Raw genomic sequence first — 24932 nt, forward strand, 5'->3', positions numbered from 1 at the left:
GGGATAGTTTTTGTATTTCTTTGGTATACACAATTCCCGCTGCCACCCACAAAGCAGCAACGAAAGACAACAGTGGCGTCTCTTCTATTAGTAACAGCTGCAGCGACACAGTGATGGCAGCTAATGAGCCGGTTTCAAGCGCGCTCTCTCTCTCTCTTGCGCTCTCTCTCGGTGGCTCTCTCGCCCACACTCTGAGCTCGCTTTTGGCACCTGTCGCATTGCAACTTTTGTCTTTTGCGTTCGCACTTCTTCGGCTCGTCGTTCGTTTGTTCGGCTGTTCGTTCGGCTGACGTCGACGTCGCTGCTTTTGTTTTTGCTTTGGCTTTGCTTTTGTGGTTTCTTCAAGTTGTTGGCGCTGCGGTCTTCAGCGTCTTTTGAGCGTCGTTTCAATGCGCTGCCAGCCGTCGATAAGAACGCACGCGAGCCAAAGCCCCGGGTGCTGAAATCTAAAGAAAGAAAGAAACAAACACTTTTTTTGGTGAACACAAATCTCGCGCGCGTTTTGTTATTTCTTTTTTTGCTCGTGCCAAGCAATTTTTTTTTTTTTTGCACTCAGTGTATCGGTTTATTGTTTACACACAAAAATAGTAAAGAAAAGAGAAAAAGCCGAAATACAATTGTTGAATAAATATTGTTCAAATGCATTTGATGTGCACTGATTATTCTTTGTGGCTTCAGCGTTTCTGACTTCTTCAGTGTGTCTATGTGTGTATGTGTGTGTTAATGTGTGCGTGTGTGTCATGTGACAATTCTCGCCGCCAGATGTCGCCAATGCATAAGTGAAGTTGTGAGAAGATTTTTATCACACGCATCTCTTTCTTCAAAGTCAACATTGACAACCGCAAAAAAATGGCAGCGAAAAATCAAATGAGTGTCTTCATGGAGAAGTTCAATACGGTGAGTTTTCAATTCAATCGAGTCGGGTTCAATGGAAATCTTTAGCAATTGTTGACATTTGATTTGAAGCTTCGAAATGTTTTGCTTGAAATTGTGCCAAAAAAGTTGTTTTTCAATTTAAATACGAATTTTGCATAAGAGAATAGCATGAAAAAGTTTCTTTAAATTTAAATACGAACTTTGAATAAAAGAGTAGCATGAAAAAGTTTCTTTAAATTTAAATACGTATTTTGAGTATGAGGGAAAAGGCAAAAAAAGCATAATTTTCAAAAAATTCTTCGACTATGAAAATTTTACGAAATTTTACTTTTATTACATTATGAAATAACTGATATATACTATATATCAAAATTTCTTTTAATAAGAGATTAAGTGCAAAAAAAGACAGGAATTCAAACATTTTTCACTGAAAATAGAAATAAACTATAATCTCCCAATTTATCTTTTTTTATTACACTAAGAAATAACAGCTTAGAAATTTCGTCTTTAGAATGTTTATTACTAGAACTGTTGTTAGTTATATAATCAACAAAAAAAAGGAGGAAAAATATTGGTGCTATTTCTTATTTCGCAGGTGACTCTTAACTAAATAAATTAAATAAATAGACAACATTCTTGTTAGCAAATATGAGATGTCCAGCTCATAAGTTAGTTGTATGTTAAATGTTTCGGAAAAATAACTTTAAAATTTCGAAAGCTGCTAGTTTTATAAACCGAAAAATTGTCATTTCTATTTCTAATCTTAAGTTGATTGTTAATTGTAAATTCTTGGCCTGAACATTGCAAAAACATTGATAGAATTTGCAGAAATGAAATGTGACTTATGCATTTCCATTGAATGCTAAGTAAATGCTGTCACTATTTTATAATATAAATGCAACGATTAAACTAATTGCGCGCTGCTTACTCCATAATGAGATCGAACTAATCGGTGTGTGGAAAGCCCCTAAGTTTAAGATGTGATTCATTAGCCAAGTGCACTTTATAGATCCAACTATTTGACATTCCATTCACGTTCTCACGTTCTGCCTTTCTGCAATGTCACTGGGAGACTTGTTATTATTGATATTGATTTGATGCAGGCAACTCCTTTCTCTAAGTAGATTTGCGACTGATTTGAGTCATCGAAATGTAGTTGAAATGATTCGACTCGACTCGACTCGAATTTGCATGCGAAGTGTGGATGGGTCATCAATAAATTGGAATTGAAATTGAAATTGGAATTTTTTCGCGCTCAGTTTTCCCAATCGCTCGTCGCATTTTTGATCGCCGCAACGCACATAAAATGAAAGTGAAATGCGCTTCAAAAAAATTAAGTGTTTGCTCTATACCCAGACGGTGTGTCTCCCTCTCCCCTTCTCGCTCTCCCCTTCTCGCTCTCTCCTTCCACTCTTTCTCTGCATTATGCCAAGTGGCTGCTTGAGGCTTGGGCTTCAATGAGCCCCAATTGAATTGAATTGAACTGACGAAATGCTCCGCAGCGCATAATAAACGAGGCGTCCAAAAGAAGTGGCTAACAAATGATTTTATGCAGCCAATGCTAACAGTAGTTGTTGTTGTTGTTATTGTTGTTGTGATTGCTTATTGTGTATGCAACAATAATTAATAAATAATTTTCATTTGTTTGTTTTCATTGCGCACATCGAATAGCGTGTAATATGTGTTTATGTGTGTGTGTGTGTGTGTGTGTCTGTGTTTGCCTACAAAGAGAGTTGCCCAATTGCTCAATTGAGCACGCTCGATAAATTATCAAGCACAATTATCGATAACGCATGCGAATTGCTAAAAATTTATTTGCAGAATTTCCTAACCGATATCGACTCTTCTTCTATACTATCCAACATTTGTGCTTTCAATATAAAATATACTGTTTAAATTCTTTTATATTTTCGTTCTAAAAACGTTTGCAATAAATTTATAAAAAGTGTATGAGAAACTTTATTTAAACGACAGCGTTTTCAATATAAATAAGTAATAAAAGCAAAACAGTGAAGTATAAATTTTAGAATATACTAAATTTGTAGACCGCGAAAATACTAAAATATATACCAAAAGCTATAGTTGGTATATTTATATATATATATATTATACATTCAAAATATGCCATAGAGTGCAAAATATACCACATATTCAGCCAACGCAACTAAGACTTGTAAATTTGCATATACTAATATACTAAAATATTTTATATATAACTTCTACAAATTGTTTCCCATCAAATTTTCAGGAATCACAAAAACTATAGTTATTATTGTCTGTACCGAAATTCGAGACTCTAGCCTCAAGCAATGTGTTCTTTATATAATATTTATAACACTTTTCTCTCACAAATTGTTTCATACATTGTTTTACTTTTCATACAATCAATATAAAAATATGTTGTAAACTCTATTTAAATGATATTTTTCTTCTATTTTAATATGAACAAATATATTACGTTTTTTATCTCATCAAATCGTTCCAATCATAATTCGATAATCTATCTGATGCTTTACTTCAACTGAACTGCTTTTGTGAAGTTTTTGTTAGTTTCATTTCTTTAGTTCTATCAACTATTCCCTCAAAAATAGTTTCTGACATTGTTTTATTTGTCGTTCAATCAGATATATAACAAACTTTATTTAAATGACATTTCAATATGAACAAATATATTAAAATTAGATAATATGTTAGCAACTTTATTACAACTGAAATGCATTTGCGATTGTAAGCAATTTGTTTTAGTTTTATAGATAATGCAGACGACATTTCTTCAGTTATTACAAATGTTGTCTCTAAAATAGTTTCTTACATTATTTGAATTTTCGTTCAACGAATTAAGTAATATGTTAGCTTTATTTCAACTGAACTGCATTTGCGATTATAAAGTTGTTTTGTATTAGTTTGATAACCCAGTTGTTACAACATTTGCGAACAGCTCGAAAACTCGCTTGAATTCTTCAATTTGAATATTTGAGCATTTAACTGGCTCTGGGTCAATAACGCAAGTCTTGAGTCTCGACTCTAGAGTCTTGAGTCAAGAACTGTGTGGCATAACTGACGTCATGAAAGCGCATGCCACTTAATGCTCGCTCGATGATGATGATGATGAGGTGACAGCAACCGGTAGAGAGTGGCGAGTAGTTAGAGGGGTGAGAAAAGAGAGTTCGAACCAGTTTTGAAGCGTGATTCCAATGCGTATGCTTATGTAACCGAAAATCGCATGCAAAGTGCAGTCTGGAGAGAGAAAGCAGCAACAGCAGCAGCAACAGCAGTGGAGGCTGCTGTTGGTGATACGGTGTTAAATTCTAGCGCAGCTTGCGGTAGTTGATGTCACAAAACGAATGACTTAGGCAACAAACTTGTGTGGCCAGAGCGTCGAACGGGGCACTCGAGAAGTGCCGTTAACATTAGCATTAGCATTAACGATGCCGCGCAAGTCAATCGTCATCAGATTTTTGGATTGAGTTATTGCCCAGTCTCGATATCGAACATCGAGAAATCCGAAAAGTCGCCTCGCGTTTCTTACGCAATATTCAAACAACACAACAGCAATTGTGACAGGCAATCTTTTGATCGTAAATCCATCAAGCAGCTGAGACTTCTCAGTCTCAGTCGCAGTCGCAGTCTCAATCGCAGTCACAGCTGTCAACGCCTGGGCAATTGCGTAAAGTGGGCGACGACTTGTGAGCACTCCACAATCTGTCTCTCCTCTGTCTGTGTTTTCCCCCCTCCTCTCTCAGTCCGCTAATAGGCTTGGCTGCTGCACTGCGCTGATCGCCGTCGAAGGTGAGGCGGTTTTGGGGCTAATTATGAGCTGCGTTTTTTTTTTTCATTATTATTTTTCTAAATGTTTTAATGTTGAATTGAATCAAGTTGCCTGTAAACAAGTGTCAAGTGCGTGGGGTTGCCCTCAGAATGTCAACGGCACAAGGAAGTTGTCGTTGTCTACTGGCATTGTTGCATTTTACGAGTGTGTGTGTGCTTTGCCATTAAACATTGCTGCCACTCTACTTACGACTCTTTGTCTGAGTGTCTGTGTGTGTATGTGTGTGTTTATCTCCCATGCTGGGCGGCAGCAGCAAAAACAACAATCTCCATTAGCCAAAGATGGAAGCACGCCTCAACAAATGTATTTTTATAATATTGTAGGGACACAATTCACATGACAAAGCAATAGAGTTGTAAGTGCATTTTATTGTAAATGTTTAGTGCTGGATAAATACTTCAAAAAATTACAAATTTAAGAAATTTGTTGTAAATTTGATGACAATTAGAAGCTGCTTTGTTTAAGCAATTTGTTGTACATTTGTTGATAACTAAACAATTGAAATTATTAAAACAAAAAGAATGCAGGCCTAATTGGCATTTTCTACCTAAACTGGATTAAATTAAAGTAAAATAATGCAGGGTATAGAAAATGTGAATTTGTAGTGGCAAATATGCTGATTATGTGTTTTGTTGGGCATTATATTTATTTAAGATAATAATCTAATAAAATACAATGTATAAAATGATCATTCACAAGTTGAATGTTTAATTATGAAATTGATTTTCTTGGAAATCAAATGAAAAGTGCGTATTTCTCTTAAACTGAATGTAGTGGTATATAAATATACCATTTGTTATTTGTTATTTGTTAGAAATTAAATAAATTGTGAGTACTTCTTTTCAGATGAATGTCGAAGTATGTAAATCTACCAAATACAGATTTCAGTATATAAATATACTAATATATAAATATATCAAATCCAGATTTCAGTATATAAATATACTAATATATGACCATACCAAATTTAGATATTAGTATATAAATATACTAATATATAAATATACCAAATATAGATTCCAGTATATAAATATACTAATATATGACCGTACCAAATTTAGATTTCAGTATAAAAATATACTAAAATACAAATATATCAAATATAGATTTCAGTATATAAATATACTAATATATAAATATACCAAATCCAGATTTCAGTATATAAATATACTAATATATGACCATAGCAAATTTAGATTTCAGTATAAAAATATATTAAAATACAAATATATCAAAAATAGATTTCAGTATATAAATATACCGGATTTCAGTATATTTGTAGTATATTAGCAATCAAATAAATTGTGATTATTTTTCTTAAGCTGAATATAGTAGCAAAATACCTTTCAGTATATTTTTAGTGTATTAATTCGGTATATTTTAAGCATAATTCCGCATTGTTTTGCATTTATTAAAAATGCGTAGCGAGTATCGCATGGTCGAGCATACTCGTCTGTGTCTTTTTTACATGTTTCAGTATAAATAAATAGGCATTCAATGTTTTTTAGCTGCGAATACGAATTCGTTTCAATAATGGAAGCTCTGCAGCTTTAGGCTGACAAATTTGAATGTTTTAAATCTTGATTCTTTCCATCGATCAGAAGTGATTCATTTAATAGATTGAGCTTGAGGCTAGTAAAGCAGCGTGTGTTGTTCTCGGATCATTGAAATGCGCATTTAGCTGCATCACGCATACGTACCGTTGTGCCCTGTTGTGTTGTGTTGTGTCGCGTGTGTAACCCAAGACAAACCGCCAATGTCAAGCCGCTTCCTCATGGCCCTGGCCCCTGGCAATGATACCAATTGTGTTGTATGCCGCCGCTTATCATTTAAATGCTGAGTACATTAAGTCGACTGCTGATTCTGCTTATGCAAGCAGAAAAGAGAAGTCGCAGAGGAGGAAGAGGAGCAAGAGGAAGAGGAGGTGGTCGCAATTCGAGATACCGCAACTAAGTAAATTAACTTGCGGCATATATGAATTCGGTTCGGATTTTGTGTTACCCGACCATAAAACCATGATGCCTGATTTAGCAAAAATTTTTCATTTTTTTTTTTGCTTTTTCCAACTTGGTATCAATATTATGTGTTGTTGCTTTCGTATAGCTGTAAATACTTTGACGGTCGACACATAGCCCGAGGCATGAGACTTGAGGGGAGAGCTTGAGGCCTGGGCCCCATTTATGGTAGCTCTGACCCATATTGTGGCTAACGTTGGCCAATGCTTTCGGTGCCAAATACGGAAGCTATGTAATGCTAATGAATTCAAAAGCAAAAACCAAAAAAAAAAACACTCACAAACATGTCTAGCAACAACGAAAAGAAAAAAGAAAAACATTTGACGAAGCTGTTAAAAAGTTGTAATAATAATTTCCTGACTCTGATTTGCATGCTGCAAGTTTTGTTAAACATACTCAATCATTCCCTTCCCCCCTCTTGTTGTAGTCGCCTCTCAAACACCGCATTCCATGCGATGCCATTTGCAATGACAACTCGGCGAGCAGCTGAAAAGCACAGAGATTGCAGCCACCGTGGAATGCAGAGCAAAACAGAGACCACCACCTACGTGAGATGACACAATCACAATTGGTGTTCGCATACACGAGATACTATATACTATACGAGTATACCCTGTAAAGGGTTGGCCATAAAACTACAAATAATTCCGTGCTAATTTCTTAATGTGCAATCTTAGCTGCTCGCGCATTTCTTTTAATTGAATACGAGTAGGAAAAGCAACTTCTTATAACAATCATATTTTCACAATATATAGTAATAAACTAAGAAGTTCTTAGGTTAATACTACGTGATGATAATAGTTATATTTCCCTATTTCGTGATTATGTAGCCTGAAGTCGCTCTGGTTCATCCCTTTGTATTTGTTATTTCAATAATATTTCCTGATCAATTCCGTTTTCTTCAACAATATTCATATTTTAGTAGACAATCTTATTTCACAGGGCATCTGCAAGTCGCGCATTTATCGCTTCAACTTAATTGTTATGCATGCGGGTTATTTGTATATTAAAATTGTACCAAAAACTTATAACAGCTGTGGTGAAAGTCTTGCGTCTGATAACAGAGATAATACATTTCTATCGTGTTTTGTTTCTCGTTTATTGGCACAAGTGTTCGAGACAATATTATTATCGGCGTGTTCTCTCAATGTCAACTATCAGTTGTTGTTATTGTTCAGTCTCAGTGTCAAGCAATGAGATAAACCGAATGGCAATCAGAGGAGTTGTTAAACATTTTCTTCAGATGCAGATACAGTTTCATTTCGAATTCAACTTGCAACAGTTTGCGAAATTTCGCGTAATAAACGATAAGAAGAGTGAGAGTGATTATATGTGAATTGAAAGCGAGAACACAGCTCGTTTAAATAGATTAAATATGCACATCTAAAAAGTAGAGATTCACTTGCTCCAACCAAATCAAGTCTGTTTTAAAACAAGTGAAAGAAACATTTGTATATGTCTGCAGATGTCGGGTATTAATTGCTTTGGTTGACAATGTGGTATAATTTGTGTTCTATAGTGCTAGTGTGACGGTATACTAAATATAGCTTATGAGTGCATTTTCAGTATTTTTTCGGTATATTGATTTAGTATGTTTTGAATGTGACAGTATGTCGATATACGAAATATAGCTTGGGGTATGTTTTAAGTATTTTTTCGGTATATTGATTTGGTGTATTTTGAATTCTATGATATATTTTGAATGAGGTGGTATCGCCATGCGAAATTAAGTTTGTTGTAATATTTTTTTAGTATATTTATTCAGTATATTTGTTATTCCATGGTATATTTTTAGTATGGTAGTATGTCGATATATGAAATATAGCTTGCAGTATATGTTCAGTATTTTTAGGTATATCGATTTGGTATATTTTGTATTCTTTGGTATATTTATGCCGATATACGAAATCTAGCTTGTAGTACATTTTCAGTATTTTTATGTGTAGTGTTATGTCGACATGTGTAATACCTTGCAGTATATTTTTTATTATATGGTATATTCTTAATATAGTATTATGTCGATATACGTAATATAGCTTGCAATATATGTCCAGTATTCAGTATTCTATGGTATAAATTAAATGCGATGGTATATGGACATGCGAAATATAGCTTTCTGTACACTTTAAGTAGTTTTTCGGTATATAGATTTGGTATATTTTGAAATATAGCATGCAGTATATTTTTAGGTATATTTATTAAGTATATATTCTTTTATTTAATGGTATATTTCTAATATGGAAGTATGTCGATATATGAAATATAACTTGCAGTATATGTTAAGTATTTTGAGGTATATTAATTTGGTATATTTTTGATGAGTATATTGGCATGCGAAATATAGCCCTTTGGCATATTTTTAGTATTTTCTCGGTATATTTTGTATTCAATGGTATAAATTTATCATGGTATAAAATTATCATGCGATATATAGCTTTCGGTATACTTTAAGTAGTTTTCCGGTATATATATTAGGTATATTTCTTATTTGACAATACCATACTGTTTATCTTTCACTGAGAATAGGTTAAAATAAAACGTACTGGGGAAATAATACTTGTATAAATGTAAATAAATGATACACTCACCTCATTGTCCTATATCTCAAGTGATTATCTTCAAATCATGAACAACTGACCGAATGTTGTTGAACAACTGCTTTTGGATGCTGATGCTGTTAGATGCTGTTGGGTTGACTGGGGTGACTGGGTCAATGTTTTCTCAGCTGGCCGAGTTCATTTCTAGTATCTGCATTTTATAGCCATTCCCGTTGCGTAACTCGTTTTGTTGTGTTGTGGCAACTAACGAGTTGCCATTGCTAAGCCCCTTTCAAAGTTGCAATTACAACTGCAACACAAAATCAAAAGAGCAACCAAGAAGTTACATTTTATGTTTTCAACTTTAATTTTGCAAGTATCACACGAAAATTGTGTCATCACTACCGGAAATTATGACTATTATACTATATATATATATTTTATATTGTTCGTCTTGCTGATATGGATTTGTATACTGGATCTATCTCCATCATTTCCTCGTCTTCACTGCTGTCATCCATTTGGATCAGGGCTGTGAGTGTATTAAGCAATTGTTGCGCCATTTCAGGAGGCAGCTTCATGGTTGGCGCCTTTGGTTTGCGCATCTTCCTTCTGAATGCAGTAGGATGCTGTCGCACAGCCGAGGGGCGTGAGACGCGCTTAGTAATGGCCATTTTTTATACTGAACAAAATATGGTATGCAAAAGAATGAAATAATAAATTCAGCTTAATTTCGTATACGCACCGTAGAATTCACAAGAACACGAATGGAAAACGTTTGTAAAAAAATATACAGAGGTATCAAATTTTCGTAGCGTAAATAAAACAAATAAACAATTTCTCAATTTGTACTTAAAAAAAAAAAATAAAACCTTTCACAATCAGAGATTTCTGTTGAATGAGAAATGTGTATAAAAATATTGTAGAAGTAATGTTCGAGTTTTGACCAGCTTGCTGAGATGCAAACAACATTTTCAACGTTGATTCTTGGCCAACTTTGATTTAAAAAAAATGTTAAATGAATAGTTTCAGTGCTTCTTTAGAATGTGCATTTAAGGAAGGTAGAAATTGCATAAAAAGAATCGCGATCTTTAAAAATCTCTATCGAGAATAGTTAATTTTTGTCAAGCTTCTACTGCATTGTATGTTTATTTAACAAATTCTTATTTATATAAAGCAAAACTTGGGCAAAAAATTAAGATGTTTAAAACAAATAAATTTATTATTTTGAGAAAATAATATCGTGAAAATGCAAATACAACAAAAATGCATTTTACGTATCACGTACTTAAAAACAATTGCACATTTAATTGTTTTGAAGTTTGTTTTCTAATCTGCTTCATTTGAGGATTCTGTGAATTTCCATTCCTGTTGGTTTTCCTCTTCGTTGTCATCGTTGTCATTCTGAGTGGACGATTTAAAGCGGAACATGCGGAATCTTAGCATTCTTATGTATTTCCTTAGATGGCTCAAGGACATAAGGTAAGAAATGTTTTTCTTCTTGTGCGACAAGTTGCGCTTGACAGTGGTCATGTTTGCTGTTTTGAGCTGACAAATTCGATATAAAATAGCTGGCAATGTTTATAAGGATGTAAATTCTTAATTTCTTTAACAAAAACGTACCTTGAAGATAGACTTTACTTGCTTTAGGATTGAAGAGTAATGGAATACTACAAATTGTTTAGTTGAATTTCCTTGTCAAGATTTCACTTTGATAACTCTAGCACTGTTTACTTGACACCCGAAAAGTTCTGTTAAAAAAAAAAACGAAATTTGTAAATTGACAGGCATCAATTGTGATCGCTCAACTTTGAAATGCAGAGAGGTGGAGAAAAAACAGTTGTGGGTAAAAGTTTTCCGCTAGGAGGAGAGACCAATGGGGAGATGGGGGGAAAGACTGCAGTTTTCTTCTCAGTGTGTCAACAATCGTTGAAGAAGAGGAAGACGCTGACGGTGTAACTGGCAGCAGCAGCTTGAGAGATTTCACCTAACAGCAACCACAACAACAACAACAACAATGTCGACAACGGCTAACCACAAGAAATCGCCAACTTAATTTACAGCATTTTGAATGTGGCCAGCACGATCTATGCAATCTTCTGCTTTGTTTTTTTTTGTCTTTTCTTTTTCTTTTCGTTGTGTGTCTTTTCTTTTTATATTTTTCTTTTTTTTTTGTCGCCTTTTAAACATTTTCACTTTCGTTTTCAATTTGTGTGTTTTGAGGTTTCGCGCTGGCCAAAAAAAAGTCGAAACCAACTGCGACGGCCGCCTCTCTTAGCCGGGCCAATAATCACAATAATCGTGGTAAGCGGGCAGTCAGTCAGGCCCGGTCTGGTCTGGTCTGTTGGTCTCTTGGTCTGCTGGTCTCTTGATCTCTTGGTCCCCCAAACAAGCGAGAGATCGCCAAATGTAAACTGGTTGGCTTGTTGGCTTGGGGACGCCAAGCTCATGTTTTTTTTCTCTTTTTTTTTTTTGGCCGGATGCTTGGAATTTTCGGATGCCAAACGAAAGTGAAAACGGCCGACAAGAAGCAAATGAAATCAAAATTGAATTTAAATAAATTACGTATGTTAATTGCAGTCAGGCCACCAAAAAAAAATACAAACACCAACTCTTTTCGATTTACTAGCAGCTCACCAAACTGAAATTATCCAAAAACAACATACTACAACTACTTACAAACAATATAGATTAAACGTAATGGCAAAAATGACCGAATAGCTGTAGAGTAGTCATGTAAAAAATACTGAATATATATTTATTAAATGTCAAATTTGTTTCAGTCAGATAATAACCTTCTATATATTATATTTAAAGCAATTTCTAGGAAGATTTTGAACTGATTTTTATAGTTTTATACCATAAAGTAGAAGAGTATTTATTATACACATAGCCTGGTATATTTTAAGTATTTTTTCAGTATATTAATTTTTGAACTGTTTTTAATGCCCGCTACCCTCAGATTAAAAGTTGGTTGTGCAAATATATTCCTTGGTATATTTTAGTATTTTTTTGGTATATTTATGCCCAAACTGAGTATTATCGGTATATTTTAGTACTTTTTGGTATATATAACCCTTTACTTTTAGAATGAAAGGCTATCATGAATGTAGCGTTTGGTATATTTCAGTATTTTTTCGGTATATTCATTCCTGGACTGAGTTTTATACCAGTAACACTCGGAGTAAAATCGTATTACATATAAAGCCTTTGGTATATTTTTAGTATTTTTTCGGTATATTAGTCCGCCATCCTTAAGAGTGATACGGCATTCCTTGAAATATTTGAGTATTTTTTGGTATATTTATGTCCAAACTGAGTATTATCAATTTAGCCTTCGGTATATTTTAGTACTTGTTGGAATATATAACCCTTTACCTTTAGAATAAAAGGGTTTTATAAATATAGCCTTTGGTATATTTCAGTATTTTTTCGGTATATTCATTCCTGGACTGAGTTTCATACCAGCAACACTATGAGTAAAATGGTATTACATATAAAGCCTTTGGTATATTTTTAGTATTTTTTCGGTATATTAGTCCGCCATCCTTAAGAGTGATACGGTATTAAAAATATAGATTCGGGTATATTTTTGCATTTTTTTGTTGGTATATTTTAAGAACAATACCGCACTGTTTTGAGCACACTCGACTGTAGTTTAGTATAAATGCATTTCAATTATACTCATTTGGTTATTCAGCCAGACTGCATAATTTGTCATGCTGTTCGCTTGGGTTAGAGTATTTGCCAACTGAAACTGAAACTGAAACCGAAACTGAAACTGTGTTTCGCTTCGTTTTTTTTTTTGTTTTGTATTTTTGTGTTGTTTTTGCAAGTTGCGGCTTACTTGAATTAATGAGGGTCAAGATACTTGACGGCTTTGGCTTTCTACATCATCATCAGCGAACGGCAACAACAACAACAACAACAACAAGAGAAGCAGCATCATCTTGATGATCAACTGCTTCATCAACTGCTTCATCATCTGCTTCATCAGCAGCTTCATCGACACCTTGAAATTGCTGCAGGTGAAGTTTGAGTTAAAGACATCGGCTCAGATTGATGAAGGCAGCAGATGTTGCTCTTGAAATCTGCGACTGTGTGTGTGTGTTGGCTGACAGCCAAAGAGCCAAAAAGGGCGGCACAACAAGACGACAAGAAGACAAAAAGACATCATGAAGCCTTGGCGCACGTGCCTCAAGTTAATGAAAGCGCTTTGTTGTTGTTGTTGTTGTTGCTGTTGTTGGGGGTCATCAACTGTCTGCATATCCTGTTGAAATCTGATGAAAGCAGGCTCCACAACAAAACTGAGATCTATGAGATCATTAGCCATACAATTGAGTGTGATTTATTGCGAACAGCGGCAACCTCGACGCTTAGTTACCCTCTATAGAATGTCATTTAGTCTTTTTGTTTTTGTTTTGGTTTCGGTTTTCAAAAGTTACCCCACTCCCCATCACGTTGTAATGCGTTTAATTAATGACATTTGGCTTTATATGGTGTATTATCTTAGAATTTTGCGCTGTTTTGCGCCGTTTGATTTACGAGACAATGGCGACAAAAGAGTCTCTCGAAACATTTTTGACCAAATGGCCACTTCCCACATCAGACCTAAAGATAAATACAATAAAAAACGTGGACAACATGACGAGCTGTTGGCTGTTTTGTTGTTAATCTCGGACAATAATCGTGTTTTGGGGCACGAAAATGATCTCATAACGGCGTACGGCGGCGAAGTGTGTCCGGTCGGTCAATTAAAGGCCAATTGAACCCTGTGGAGCTGATTAACAATGCGTCTCGTTTAGTCAATTAAAACGCCAGCCAGCTAGCCAGTATTTTATAAACTCAACTCAACTCAACTCTACCCAAAAAAATACAAACACACTAAAGATAAAGAAATACCTAAGAAAAAAAAAAAAGACAACAAAACAGACAAAATTTATGACAAAAAGCAGTTTGATCAAATGCTGCTTGTTTTCGGCTTTTCTAAAGCTTTTCTTTTGCGCGCTCTCCTCTCATTAATATCAAACGCATGTCGAGGGTATTATGATGTGTGTGTGTGTGTGTTGAATCTCTCTCAATCTCTCAACTTATCTGATTCAAACAACTTTATCTATTTAGCTGATGGTGTGAGTAACTTATATGTAGAAGTTAAAATAAATACTGAAAAAATCAACATTATGCAAACAGCAAATTGTGATTTATGCGCTGGAAACCTGAAAGATAGTGTATTAAAACGTCGGACAGTAATTTGTACAAATAATTATGCATTTTATAATATATCGATATACCAAATATAACAGTTGGTATATTTTATACCAAGCAACACACAGTATATATTAAATGTATATCGAATATAGCAATTGGTATATTTTATAGCAAGCAAAAGAGCATATAATGATATACCAAATGTAACAGTTGGTATCATTATGCCAAGCAAAATACAGTATATATTGAATGTAATAGTATATCGATATACCAAATATGTATAACAGTTGGTAGATTTTATATCAAGAAAAACACAGTATATATTAAATACAATATTATATCAATATACCTAATATTTATTAGTATATTTTATAGCAAGCAAAACACAGCATATATTAATATACCAAATGTAACAGTTGGTATAATTACACCAAGCAAATCACAGTATATATTGAATATAATAGTATACCGAGAATATCGCTATACCAAATGTAACAGTTGGTATATTTAATACCAATCAAAATGTAGTGTATATTGAATGTAATAGTATATCGACATACCAAATATAACAGTTGGTATATTTCGGTATTTTTCAATATATTAATATAAACCTTGGTATAATTTTGAATTTGTCAGTATATTAATTTGATATATTTAAGTATACTTAATTTTGGTATATTTTATGAAACAATACCGCATTGCTTTGCTTTTATTAAAAATTGGTAGCTTGTATCTCACAGTCAAGCACACTCGACTGCAGCTTTCTCACTTGATTTTTTTTCGCTATTTTCTTCGGTTCGATTTGGTTTTGCATTGTTTTAAATTAATAACTTATATCGATTTTTATAAGAGCCCGCGGCGCACATCAATTGATTTACCGGATTAGCATACACAAACATGGAGAGTTCCAGACACACACACACTCACACAGACACTCTCTCGCGCATACCTCTCGCATACATATGCATATATGTATGTGTGTATGATCCATAGTCGATGTCGAACCCATGTCGACTACTTTTTTTTTTTGTTTTTTTCATCCACTTTACAAGTTGATTTTGGCTTAAAAAAATTATTTGCAATTTATGAAACGCGTTCACAATAACAGCCACAACAACAACAACAACAACAAAAACAACGACAACGAGAGACGAAAGTAAAAGTTCAATTAAATAAAGATAAATTGCACAACAATTGTTGTTGTTGGTTTCGCCGGGCCAACTGGTCAAGTCCAAGCCCAACTTGAAGTCGCCGTTTGCCATCGATGTCGATGTCGATGTCGAAGTCGATGTTGAAGCTCAAATCGGTTCGACTCTTCGAGTCTTCGGCTTAGCTCGTTGGGCTTTACGTTTACGTAAGCCTCATAAAAATTTCAAAAATGTTAAAAATTGCTCATTGAGACAATGCCAAGTGCCAAGTTCCAAGTAGCAAGTGCCAACGTTTATTCACTGCCAACTGCCAACTGACACGCCCTAGACCCATGACAATTATAGTACGAATTGATAAACACACTTGAAAACCATTTTCCAAACCCGCACACAAAAGTAAAAGTCTGTCTGGAAATTGCATTGGAGACTCCAAAACTTGTCTCATTTTTATTTTAGAACATTTTCTTGGTCTTGCAAATAATTTTAACTCGAAACAACATTTCAAATGGCTTAAAACTTGGTCGAATTGTTGAAAACTTCTTATGCAGTATTAGCTAATTTGGTTTAATTTCTCTATTAATCCAGACTCCAAAACTTGTCTCATTTTTAATTCAGAACATTTTCTTGGGTCTTTGGAACATTTTTGTTTTTAATTCGAAATATAATTTCGAATGGTTTATAACTTCATCACATATTTTAACTTGAAAACTTCTTATCCAATATTAGCTAATTTTAAATTTAACTTTAAAACTTCATATAGTAACCAAATGAACTGGTTTAATTTCCCTATCAATGGAGACTCCAAAACTTGTCTCAGTTTTATTTCATACCATTTTCTTGGTCTTTTTTTTTAATTCTAAATATTGTAGAATTTTGAATGGTTTTGTTGCTTGTTGTTGGATTTTCAGGTCGTTTAATTCTTCTGCTGGCGTTGGACAAACCAATTCCACGTTCACGTTTCTTTCGACCATCTTTATATTTGGCCACAGGCATTGTATTACATTTTTTGGAAGTACACAAAAATTGTATTCAATTTGAAAGAATAAAATTTCAAATCTCGAAAAAGTTTAGTGATGTTAGCGGATGCAAACTTTTTTCTGAAAATTGATGCCTTAAAATATTTGTATGGAAGTTTTGTAAACTGTTTTGTGTGAACCTTTTACTCAGAGAGATTGAAATGATTTGTCTTACATTTGGTTGAAGTATTTTGGGCAGCTTACTTCAATACTGCTATTTTTTTGATCAGAGTGCTTTGTTTTTATTTTATAGGAAATTTATTTTCTATTTAAACTATACAAAAAGTATGCTTATTAAATATTGAAATTTAAATTATATATAATTAGAAATTGTATATAAAAGTGCGCATTAGAGATCGCTGATAGGAATTCTTGTGGTAGCAATAAATTCAAATGTCCAAAATGTGCAATAAATAAATTAATTTTCACTTTTCATTTGCTTCATGATTGCCGTGGATTATAGGTTGTCTGTTTATGTGTGTGTGAGAGATCGTGATACTAAAATAATGCTGCTATAATGGAGTGTCAAAAGTCATTTGGCCTGCCACAAAATGTGGCCGTGAGGCAAAGCAAATATTCGAGTTAGCAACGACAGTCAAAGCAACAACAATAAAAATAAAAATAAAAATAACAAGACAAGGCATTAGAGGCTTGTGTTTGGATATTAGATGTTGGTGCATTTCATTTCAGCACTTTCATCGTTGATTGTCGAATTGAAGAAGAAACAAAAGAGTGTAAACGAGAGAGAGAGAGCGAGCGAGAGAAAGAGAGAGAGAGAGAGTGCAATGCAGAGAAAGAGATGAAAAGCCTCCGGCTTGGGAGTCACTGAAAGGCCAATGCATTCAAACAGATACGTGACATTCAAATGGCCTGATGATGATGATGATGATCGTTTCAATAATGATCGTCTTGTGCAAGTTGATGATAATGCTGTTCATGGTGACTAGATAACTGAACACATCAGCATGAGCATGACAATGTGATACTCTCAGTGCACTGAGCACGTGTTAAGTGCCGTCTTCTTGCGGCTTTAGACAGATATTTATCGAAAAATAATGTCGCAAAGCAATGGAGGACAAAATCACATACGCAAGAATCACACTTGAAGCTTAGCTTGATCAATGACAGTCGAGACAAGAAGTTCTTTCAAGGAAGGTAATGAAAAAAGAAACTGAAAGTAAATTCTGATTTAACATGCAACAGTAAAGTGTGGTTTACTTTGAGATATACAGTACACATTTTAAAATAATGCAAAACAGGGCGGTATTATTCATAAAATATACCAAATTAATATACCACAAAAATACTTAAATATACCAAAGATTATATTTGGTATATTGATATAGTACTACATTGAAATTATACCGTAGCGAACTAAAATATACCAGATTGAAAGCCAACGCAACCTCTAGTAAGTAGACATTTTTCCCTTAAACAAAAGTATTTCTGAAAAAACTTAAACACTCTAGATATTATTGTATGTACTAAATGTGTCTGAGATCTAGGTGTTTATACAGACGGATAAACTCGACGATTATAAATCCTTAAATATATTCTTGAGCAGCATATATTTAAGGATTTATAATAATTGAAAATATACAGACTCTATTATTAGGAAAAATAGTTTTTGCAATAATAGAAAATACGCTGACTCCACTCTAATGAAATTACGTATACGTATGCATAAAATGCCGACTTTGATGTTCTAACAAAAATGTGCAACATTTTCGTGCAAACTCAAAGCGACAAAAATGGATTGCAACCAAAAAGTTCTACGACGAAAGTGAGAGTGAGATAAGTCGACTAACAGATACGCTGTAAATCGCTTTTAATCAATTGAAATTGCAATTTTTATGTGCTTTTGCTTCATCATGCCTCATTTGTGAGCGTTACGTTTGCAGGGTATATAAGAAAACATGCCGCAGAATTTTGCACGATTTAATCGACGAATTTTGTAACAACAACAACAACAGCAACAGAAACAATGTCGTCGATGGCGACAAAGCTGTTGAGAGGCAAAGTGCACGCGAAGATTGAGACGGTGACTGCGACTGCGACTGAGACCTGAAACTAAAACTGAAACTGAATCTGAGCCAAAGCAAAGTCAAAGCTAGAGACTCGGCGACACAAACAGCAAACGGGGCAAGCCTAAATCAAGTTGCAAGAATGCGGAATAAATGTCATGATGAAAATGAAACAAAATGTAAAGAAACTAGAAATAACAAACTAAACGCCGCTGTCGCCGCCTTTGTGCTCGCGCGTATCTTAAAGATACATTTATTTATGATATGGATGTGTGTTTGGCAGCCAAGCACATAGAGATACTTAGGTACTTAGTTATTGCATTAGCAATAATGTTGAGAGAGCTTAAACATGTTTCCACTTAATTCCAATCACTCCTCAAAACTGGTGCAACTCAAGTTGGGGGCGGGAGATTGTTCAATGTTGAATGTTAAATGTTCAAAACGTTATTTATTATGCAGCTCAAACAAGTTCTAGACCTACAAAGCTCATTAACATTTATGAAAACAAAACGACCAATAAGAAATAAATGTGTTAAAAATATAATTAATTGCCATTGCTGATGCAGCTCATTAGAGTAAAAGCCCAGCTTCGGTTTTGCTTCAGTTTTCAATTGCTTTTCCATTTTTCAAGCTCTTCTGCCAACGAAGGTTGCGCCGACTAATTTGTTGACCATACTTCGAAAAGCAATTTCAGTCAATCGATAATTATGTGCTTTAAATAGCCCCACAACAAATATAGGATATAGGCAGTTGAATGCCACAAAATATATATAGTATGAAGTATATAGAGTATATATAGTAGATTAGTATAGTATATCGATTTGTACAAAAGCTTTAACTCGATTGTTAAAGTTTTGTTTCCGGCAAACATCAAATTTAAAGAACTTGGCTAAAACCCAGCTGAAGAAACTTTGTTTTTTAATATTTATAGAACATCATCAATATTTGATAGAACATCATTAAATAATAATAATTAAATTTAGTATATATAGTATATTAGTATAATATATAGTTGATGAAGTTTAGTATATCGATTTGTAGAAAAGCCTTAAAGTTTTGTTTCCGGCAAACATCAAATTTAAAGAACTTGGCTAAAACCCAGCTGAAGAAACTTTGTTTTCAATATTTATTAGATTAATTTGATAGAACATCGTTAAACAAACATTTTGTTACGTATTATTCAGATTCAAACTTTGTTTTAAATATTTATTATTAATTTGATAGAACATCATTAAATAATAATAATTTACGTATCATTCAGATTCAAACTTTGTTTTAAATATTTATTATTAATTTGATAGAACATCATTAAATAATAATAATTTACGTATCATTCAGATTCAAACTTTGTTTTTAATATTTATTTGATTCATTTAAAGAACATCATTAAATAATATTAATTTGCGTATTATTCAGATTCAAACTTTAAATAATATTAATTTGCCCATTATTCAGATTATAATCTCCAGTCTTCAGCCATAGCATATATCAACTTTTAGTATTTATTCATCATAATCCGAGTGCAATGCTTTTCAAGTTAATACGCCAAGCTTTGGCCATAACTCTCGCGCTGGCCTCCTAAACTTTAAATGTCAGCTCAAATGTGCAACAGCAACAAGTACGAGTATAGTAAATAAATTGCAACAAACAAAAACAAAAACAAAAAACGAGCATTCAGATGGGAAATGGCAACAAAGCACACAGGTTCAGCTTCAACTCCTCCCCCAAATTCAATTCGAGTCTTGGGTCAAGTTTTTCAATTTGTGTTTGCTTTACTCATCAGAGATCTCGCAAATCAAATTCACTTTTTATTTCTCTTATTCCCACCAAAAATGTTGCGTGTAGTTTGTCGAGCGATCAACCAAAATTTATGCAGATCTGTAATCTGCACATTTTTTGGTGAACTGTGTTTGCCAAATCATTCAAAAATTTGTATTTACAATACAATTTGCATTAATCCACCTCCCCCTCCCCCTCCCCCCGATTTCATTCCCCATTTCATTGCAAGACGGAATTAGACTGCAAACGAGCCTTGATTTGATGGCTCTTGAGCTAAGAAAATCAGTGCAAAACTTGGCTTGATTTTCATTGCTCTGATGCATGCTGTGTTTAATGCCGCCGCATTGATTCACTTTATGGAAGCCCATAACAATTGGAATTTCAAAGATATTTTAGCGCAATTTACGATGCAATCTATGTGCTTTTCTACCACATGTTAATATGGGGTAGATGAAGGCTAGAATTGTTTGTCTTAGTGCAGCTGATGAGTGTCTAAAAGACGAGCTCTGATTTGTTACATTGAGCGTAGAAACTATAAATTATTGTAGTATTTTAACGGTATATAAATTTGGTATATTTAGGGAATAAATAACAAAAACCTAAGTTACCCTTAGCTTAGAATCTATAATTTATTTCAGTATATTTTTGGTATATTAATTCAGTATATTAATTTAGTATATTTTATGAATAATTCCATCTAAAACGTGAACTTAAGCTACTCTTTGGGTTGAAGTTAAAATTTATTTTAGTATATTTTTGGTATATTAATTTAGTATATTTAAAGAATAATTCTATTTTAAAGTTAGACTTAATTTACCCTTAGGGTTGAATCTATAATTTATTTAAGTATTTTTTTGGTATATTAATTTGGTATATTTTAAGAATACTTCACTCTTAAAGTCGAGCTCTGATTTGTTACATTGAGCGTAGAAACTATAAATTATTGTAGTATTTTAACGGTATATAAATTTGGTATATTTAAGGAATATATATATACATATATGATTTGTTACATTTCTGTAACTAACAAAACCCTAAATTTATTTTAGTATATTTTTGGTATATTAATTTAGTATATTTTATGAATAATTCCATCTAAAAGGGGAACTTAAGCTACTCTTTGGGTTGAGGCTATAATTTATTTTAGTATATTTTTGGTATATTAATTTAGTATATTTAAAGAATAATTATATTTAAAAGTTACACTTATGTTATCCTTAGGATTGAATCTATAATTTATTTTAGTATATTTTTTGGTATATTATTTTAGTATATTTTAAGAATAATTCTATCTAAAAGTCGAGCCCTGATTTGTTACATTTTTGCAAGCTAAGCTTTTCTTAGGCTATAATTAATTTTAGTATTTTTACAGTATATTAATTTGGTATATTTTAAGTAGTGAGTATCTCACCGTCGAACACACTCAACTGTAGCTTTCGAGCTCCACTCGACTCTTGTGCTAGTTCGTTTTGTTGCATTCGCTGGTGTTAATAATAATTAAAAAGCACTTTGTGTGTGTTTTTTTTTTGCTGGGCGCCTCGTTTACACCTGAACTGAACTGAGTTGAGCTGAGTTGAGATGAGCATCACATCCTCAACACCAGCATGAGCGTGAGTTCAAGCCATGTCAAATTGCAGTTGTAATTGTGGCTTGTTGCTTGCTGGATTTGCTGCTGGATTATAGCTGCTTGGCATGACGAATGCGTTTGGCGTTCATCCTCAAAGACAATGGGGCCTTCATGCTATCAAGAGAATCGCCCCCAAGTTGGCCATCCAAAGCTAAGCTGCCCGCATCGCATTTGTAATGACAGTGAAAGTTTTTTGTTGTTTTTTGTTTTTTTTTGTGGTTGCTCACAATGATGATGATTCGCAGATGGGGCGACGATCATGGCGAATTTGTAGTTTTTTTTGTAGTTTTAGGGGCAAGTGGCTGGCATTTTGATTTTTGGCCCCTCCAACAAAATGTTTTGTGCTGCACCCAGATCGATAGTCGACAGTTGAGAGTTGAGAGTCGAGAGTCGACAATTGCAAATGCAATCTGCTCGAGTTAGAGCCATAAATTCTTGGCCTGTCGACGCCTATTTGGCTTAAATATCAAATGGCGAACAGCGATAAGCCTTTAGTATTTTTTCTGCGTTTTTCATACTCGTTACCCATAAGCTAGAAGGGTATTATAACTTTGTGGCGGTAGGAACTGAATGATTTTTGTAAACTTGGTTGTGAATTAGATGCTTAGATGCTTTCTAAGTTAATTAATGATGTTTTGGTTGACATTATACAATTTTAAATGCAGTGGTATATCGATAAACTAGAGCATTCGGTATATTAAGGTAACATTTCCGTTTATTTAATACAATTTAGTATATTTTACATGCAGTGGCATATCACAAAAATATAGCATTTGATATATTAAGGTAACTTTATGGTATATTTTTCACAATACGGTTTATTCCACAAGCAATGGTATATCTGAAATATATCATTTGGTATATTAAGGAAACTTTTCGGCACAAATTGTGCAATATGGTATATTCTACATACTACAGGTAACATTTCAGTATATTTTGCACAATATGGTATATTTGTCATATAGTGGTATATATAGTGGTATCATTTGGTATATTTAAGTATTTTGTTGGTATATCTCACGAGAATATTTGCATTGATCTCCGTTTATTGAAAATTGTTTAGCGGGTATCTCACAGTCGGTCACACACTGGACTTTTGCTTGCTTGCATGTTTTAAAGTTTTCAAATGTCAAATGGGGCAAATTAGTCAAAGCAAAGCCGTAAAACACACAAACAAACAGAACTGTAAGCAGAGAATCCAGCTAGACAGTTAGTTGCATTCTGCACTAGAACCTGACACATGAGTACTCGAAGCATTCGCATTCGCACTCACACACTCATAAATTGCACTCGCATGTGGCACCTTTCGTAGTTGCTTGTTGCAATTGCTGTTGCTGTTGCTGCTGCTGTGTTGGAGTTATTTATGGGCTCAAGCATTTAGAAGGTTGTTTAGCCAGTTAGCCAGTTAAGATACGCGTCTCGTGTCCGTTGATAAGACGCTCCCTATTATAAATCTGTATTGCCTAACTACATTTCCCTCTTCTGAGATTAGTTGCGGCAGCAGCTGCGCAAAAACTTGGAAAAGTGAGCTGCAAATAAACGCTTTACCATTTATAGCGACTAAGGAAACAGTCATAATATATAATAGAAAATATCATTCAGAAATAATTATACTTTGTGCCGGCAGGAAATGTATGTAACAGGTAGAACGAGGCATCTCCGACCCTATAAAGTATATATATTCTTGATCAGCGTCAACAGCCGAGACGATCTAGCTATGTCCGTCTGTCCGTCCGTCCGTATGAAACACTGGATCTCAGAGACTATAAGAGATAGAGCTATAATTTTTTTTCGACAGCATTTGTTATGTTTGCACGCAGATCAAGTTTGTTTCAAATTTTTGCCACGCCCACTTCCGCCCCTGCAAATCGAAGCGTAATTTTAAAGCTAGAGTTACGAATTTTGGTATATACAACAACTATAGTAGTTTTGATTCCTGAAAATTTGGTTGCGATCAGATAAAAATTGTCGAAGTTATTAAAGAAATACTTTTGTATGGGCAAAAAGGCCTACTTACTAAGGGTCTTAGTTACTTTAGCCGACAATCTGGTATATTGTGCCGTCTATAATATATTTTGAATGCGGTACTATATCGATATACCAAACATACCATTTGGTATATTTTTAGTATTTTTGCAGTATATTTGGTATATTTTGAGAATAATACCGCGAAATATATTGCTTTTATTCAAAATGGGTAGCTCTTAGCTAATTTGGCCGACAATCTGGTATATTTTGAATACGGTACTATATCGATATACCACATATACCATTTGGTATTTTTTAGTATTTTCGGTATATTTTGAAAATAATACCGCAATATTTTGCCTTTATTAAAAATGGGTAGCGGGTATCTCACAGTCGAGCATACTCGACTGTAACTTTCTTACTTGTTATATTTGTGAATTCGAAATAGATTTGTAAAACACAATCACCAAAATATTTGCAGTAAACATAAAATTCATATTTATAGTAAAAAGGTGATGAGTGAAATAAGTTTTCCAAATTAGAACATTCACTTTTTAGTATCACAAAGTTATATTTTATAAAAATATATCAATCGATAGAGGTTTTTTAATTAATGAATTAAATTCGTATTAAATAATGCATTAAGTACAAACTAACTAAATTAAGTTAGTTATTAGTTGCTGATTTGTTACATTTTTGCAACAAGCAAAAACTTCAATCTGTTCCCATTTAGTTTAATGTAACTTGTGGAAAGAGAGAGATAGATAGAGAGAGGGAGAGAGGGAGGGAGAGATGGAGGGGGAACACAACATGAAAAATTCAAACTAAAGTGGAAACTGAGACTAAAACTGAAACTGAAATTGAAATTGAAACTGAACAAGACACAAAAGTTGTAATATATAGCT

At 33.8% G+C, this 24932-nt stretch overlaps 1 protein-coding gene across 2 annotated transcripts in view; it reads left to right on the plus strand.

The window, feature by feature from the left end:
• Positions 1–425: 425 nt before the first annotated feature.
• The window catches only part of LOC117565956 (disheveled-associated activator of morphogenesis 1), a 44768-nt gene continuing 20261 nt past the window's right edge, over positions 426–24932 (plus strand). The window contains exon 1 of one of the 2 annotated variants that reach the window (XM_034245388.2): positions 426–897. In XM_034245388.2, coding sequence (XP_034101279.1) covers positions 850–897 — 48 coding nt within the window. In that variant the 5' untranslated portion in view covers positions 426–849. The remainder of the gene's footprint in view (positions 898–24932) is intronic. The other variant, XM_034245472.2, reaches the window with a different exon arrangement.

Source organism: Drosophila albomicans, chromosome X (assembly GCF_009650485.2).
Source record: "Drosophila albomicans strain 15112-1751.03 chromosome X, ASM965048v2, whole genome shotgun sequence".
Taxonomy (NCBI): domain Eukaryota; kingdom Metazoa; phylum Arthropoda; class Insecta; order Diptera; family Drosophilidae; genus Drosophila; species Drosophila albomicans.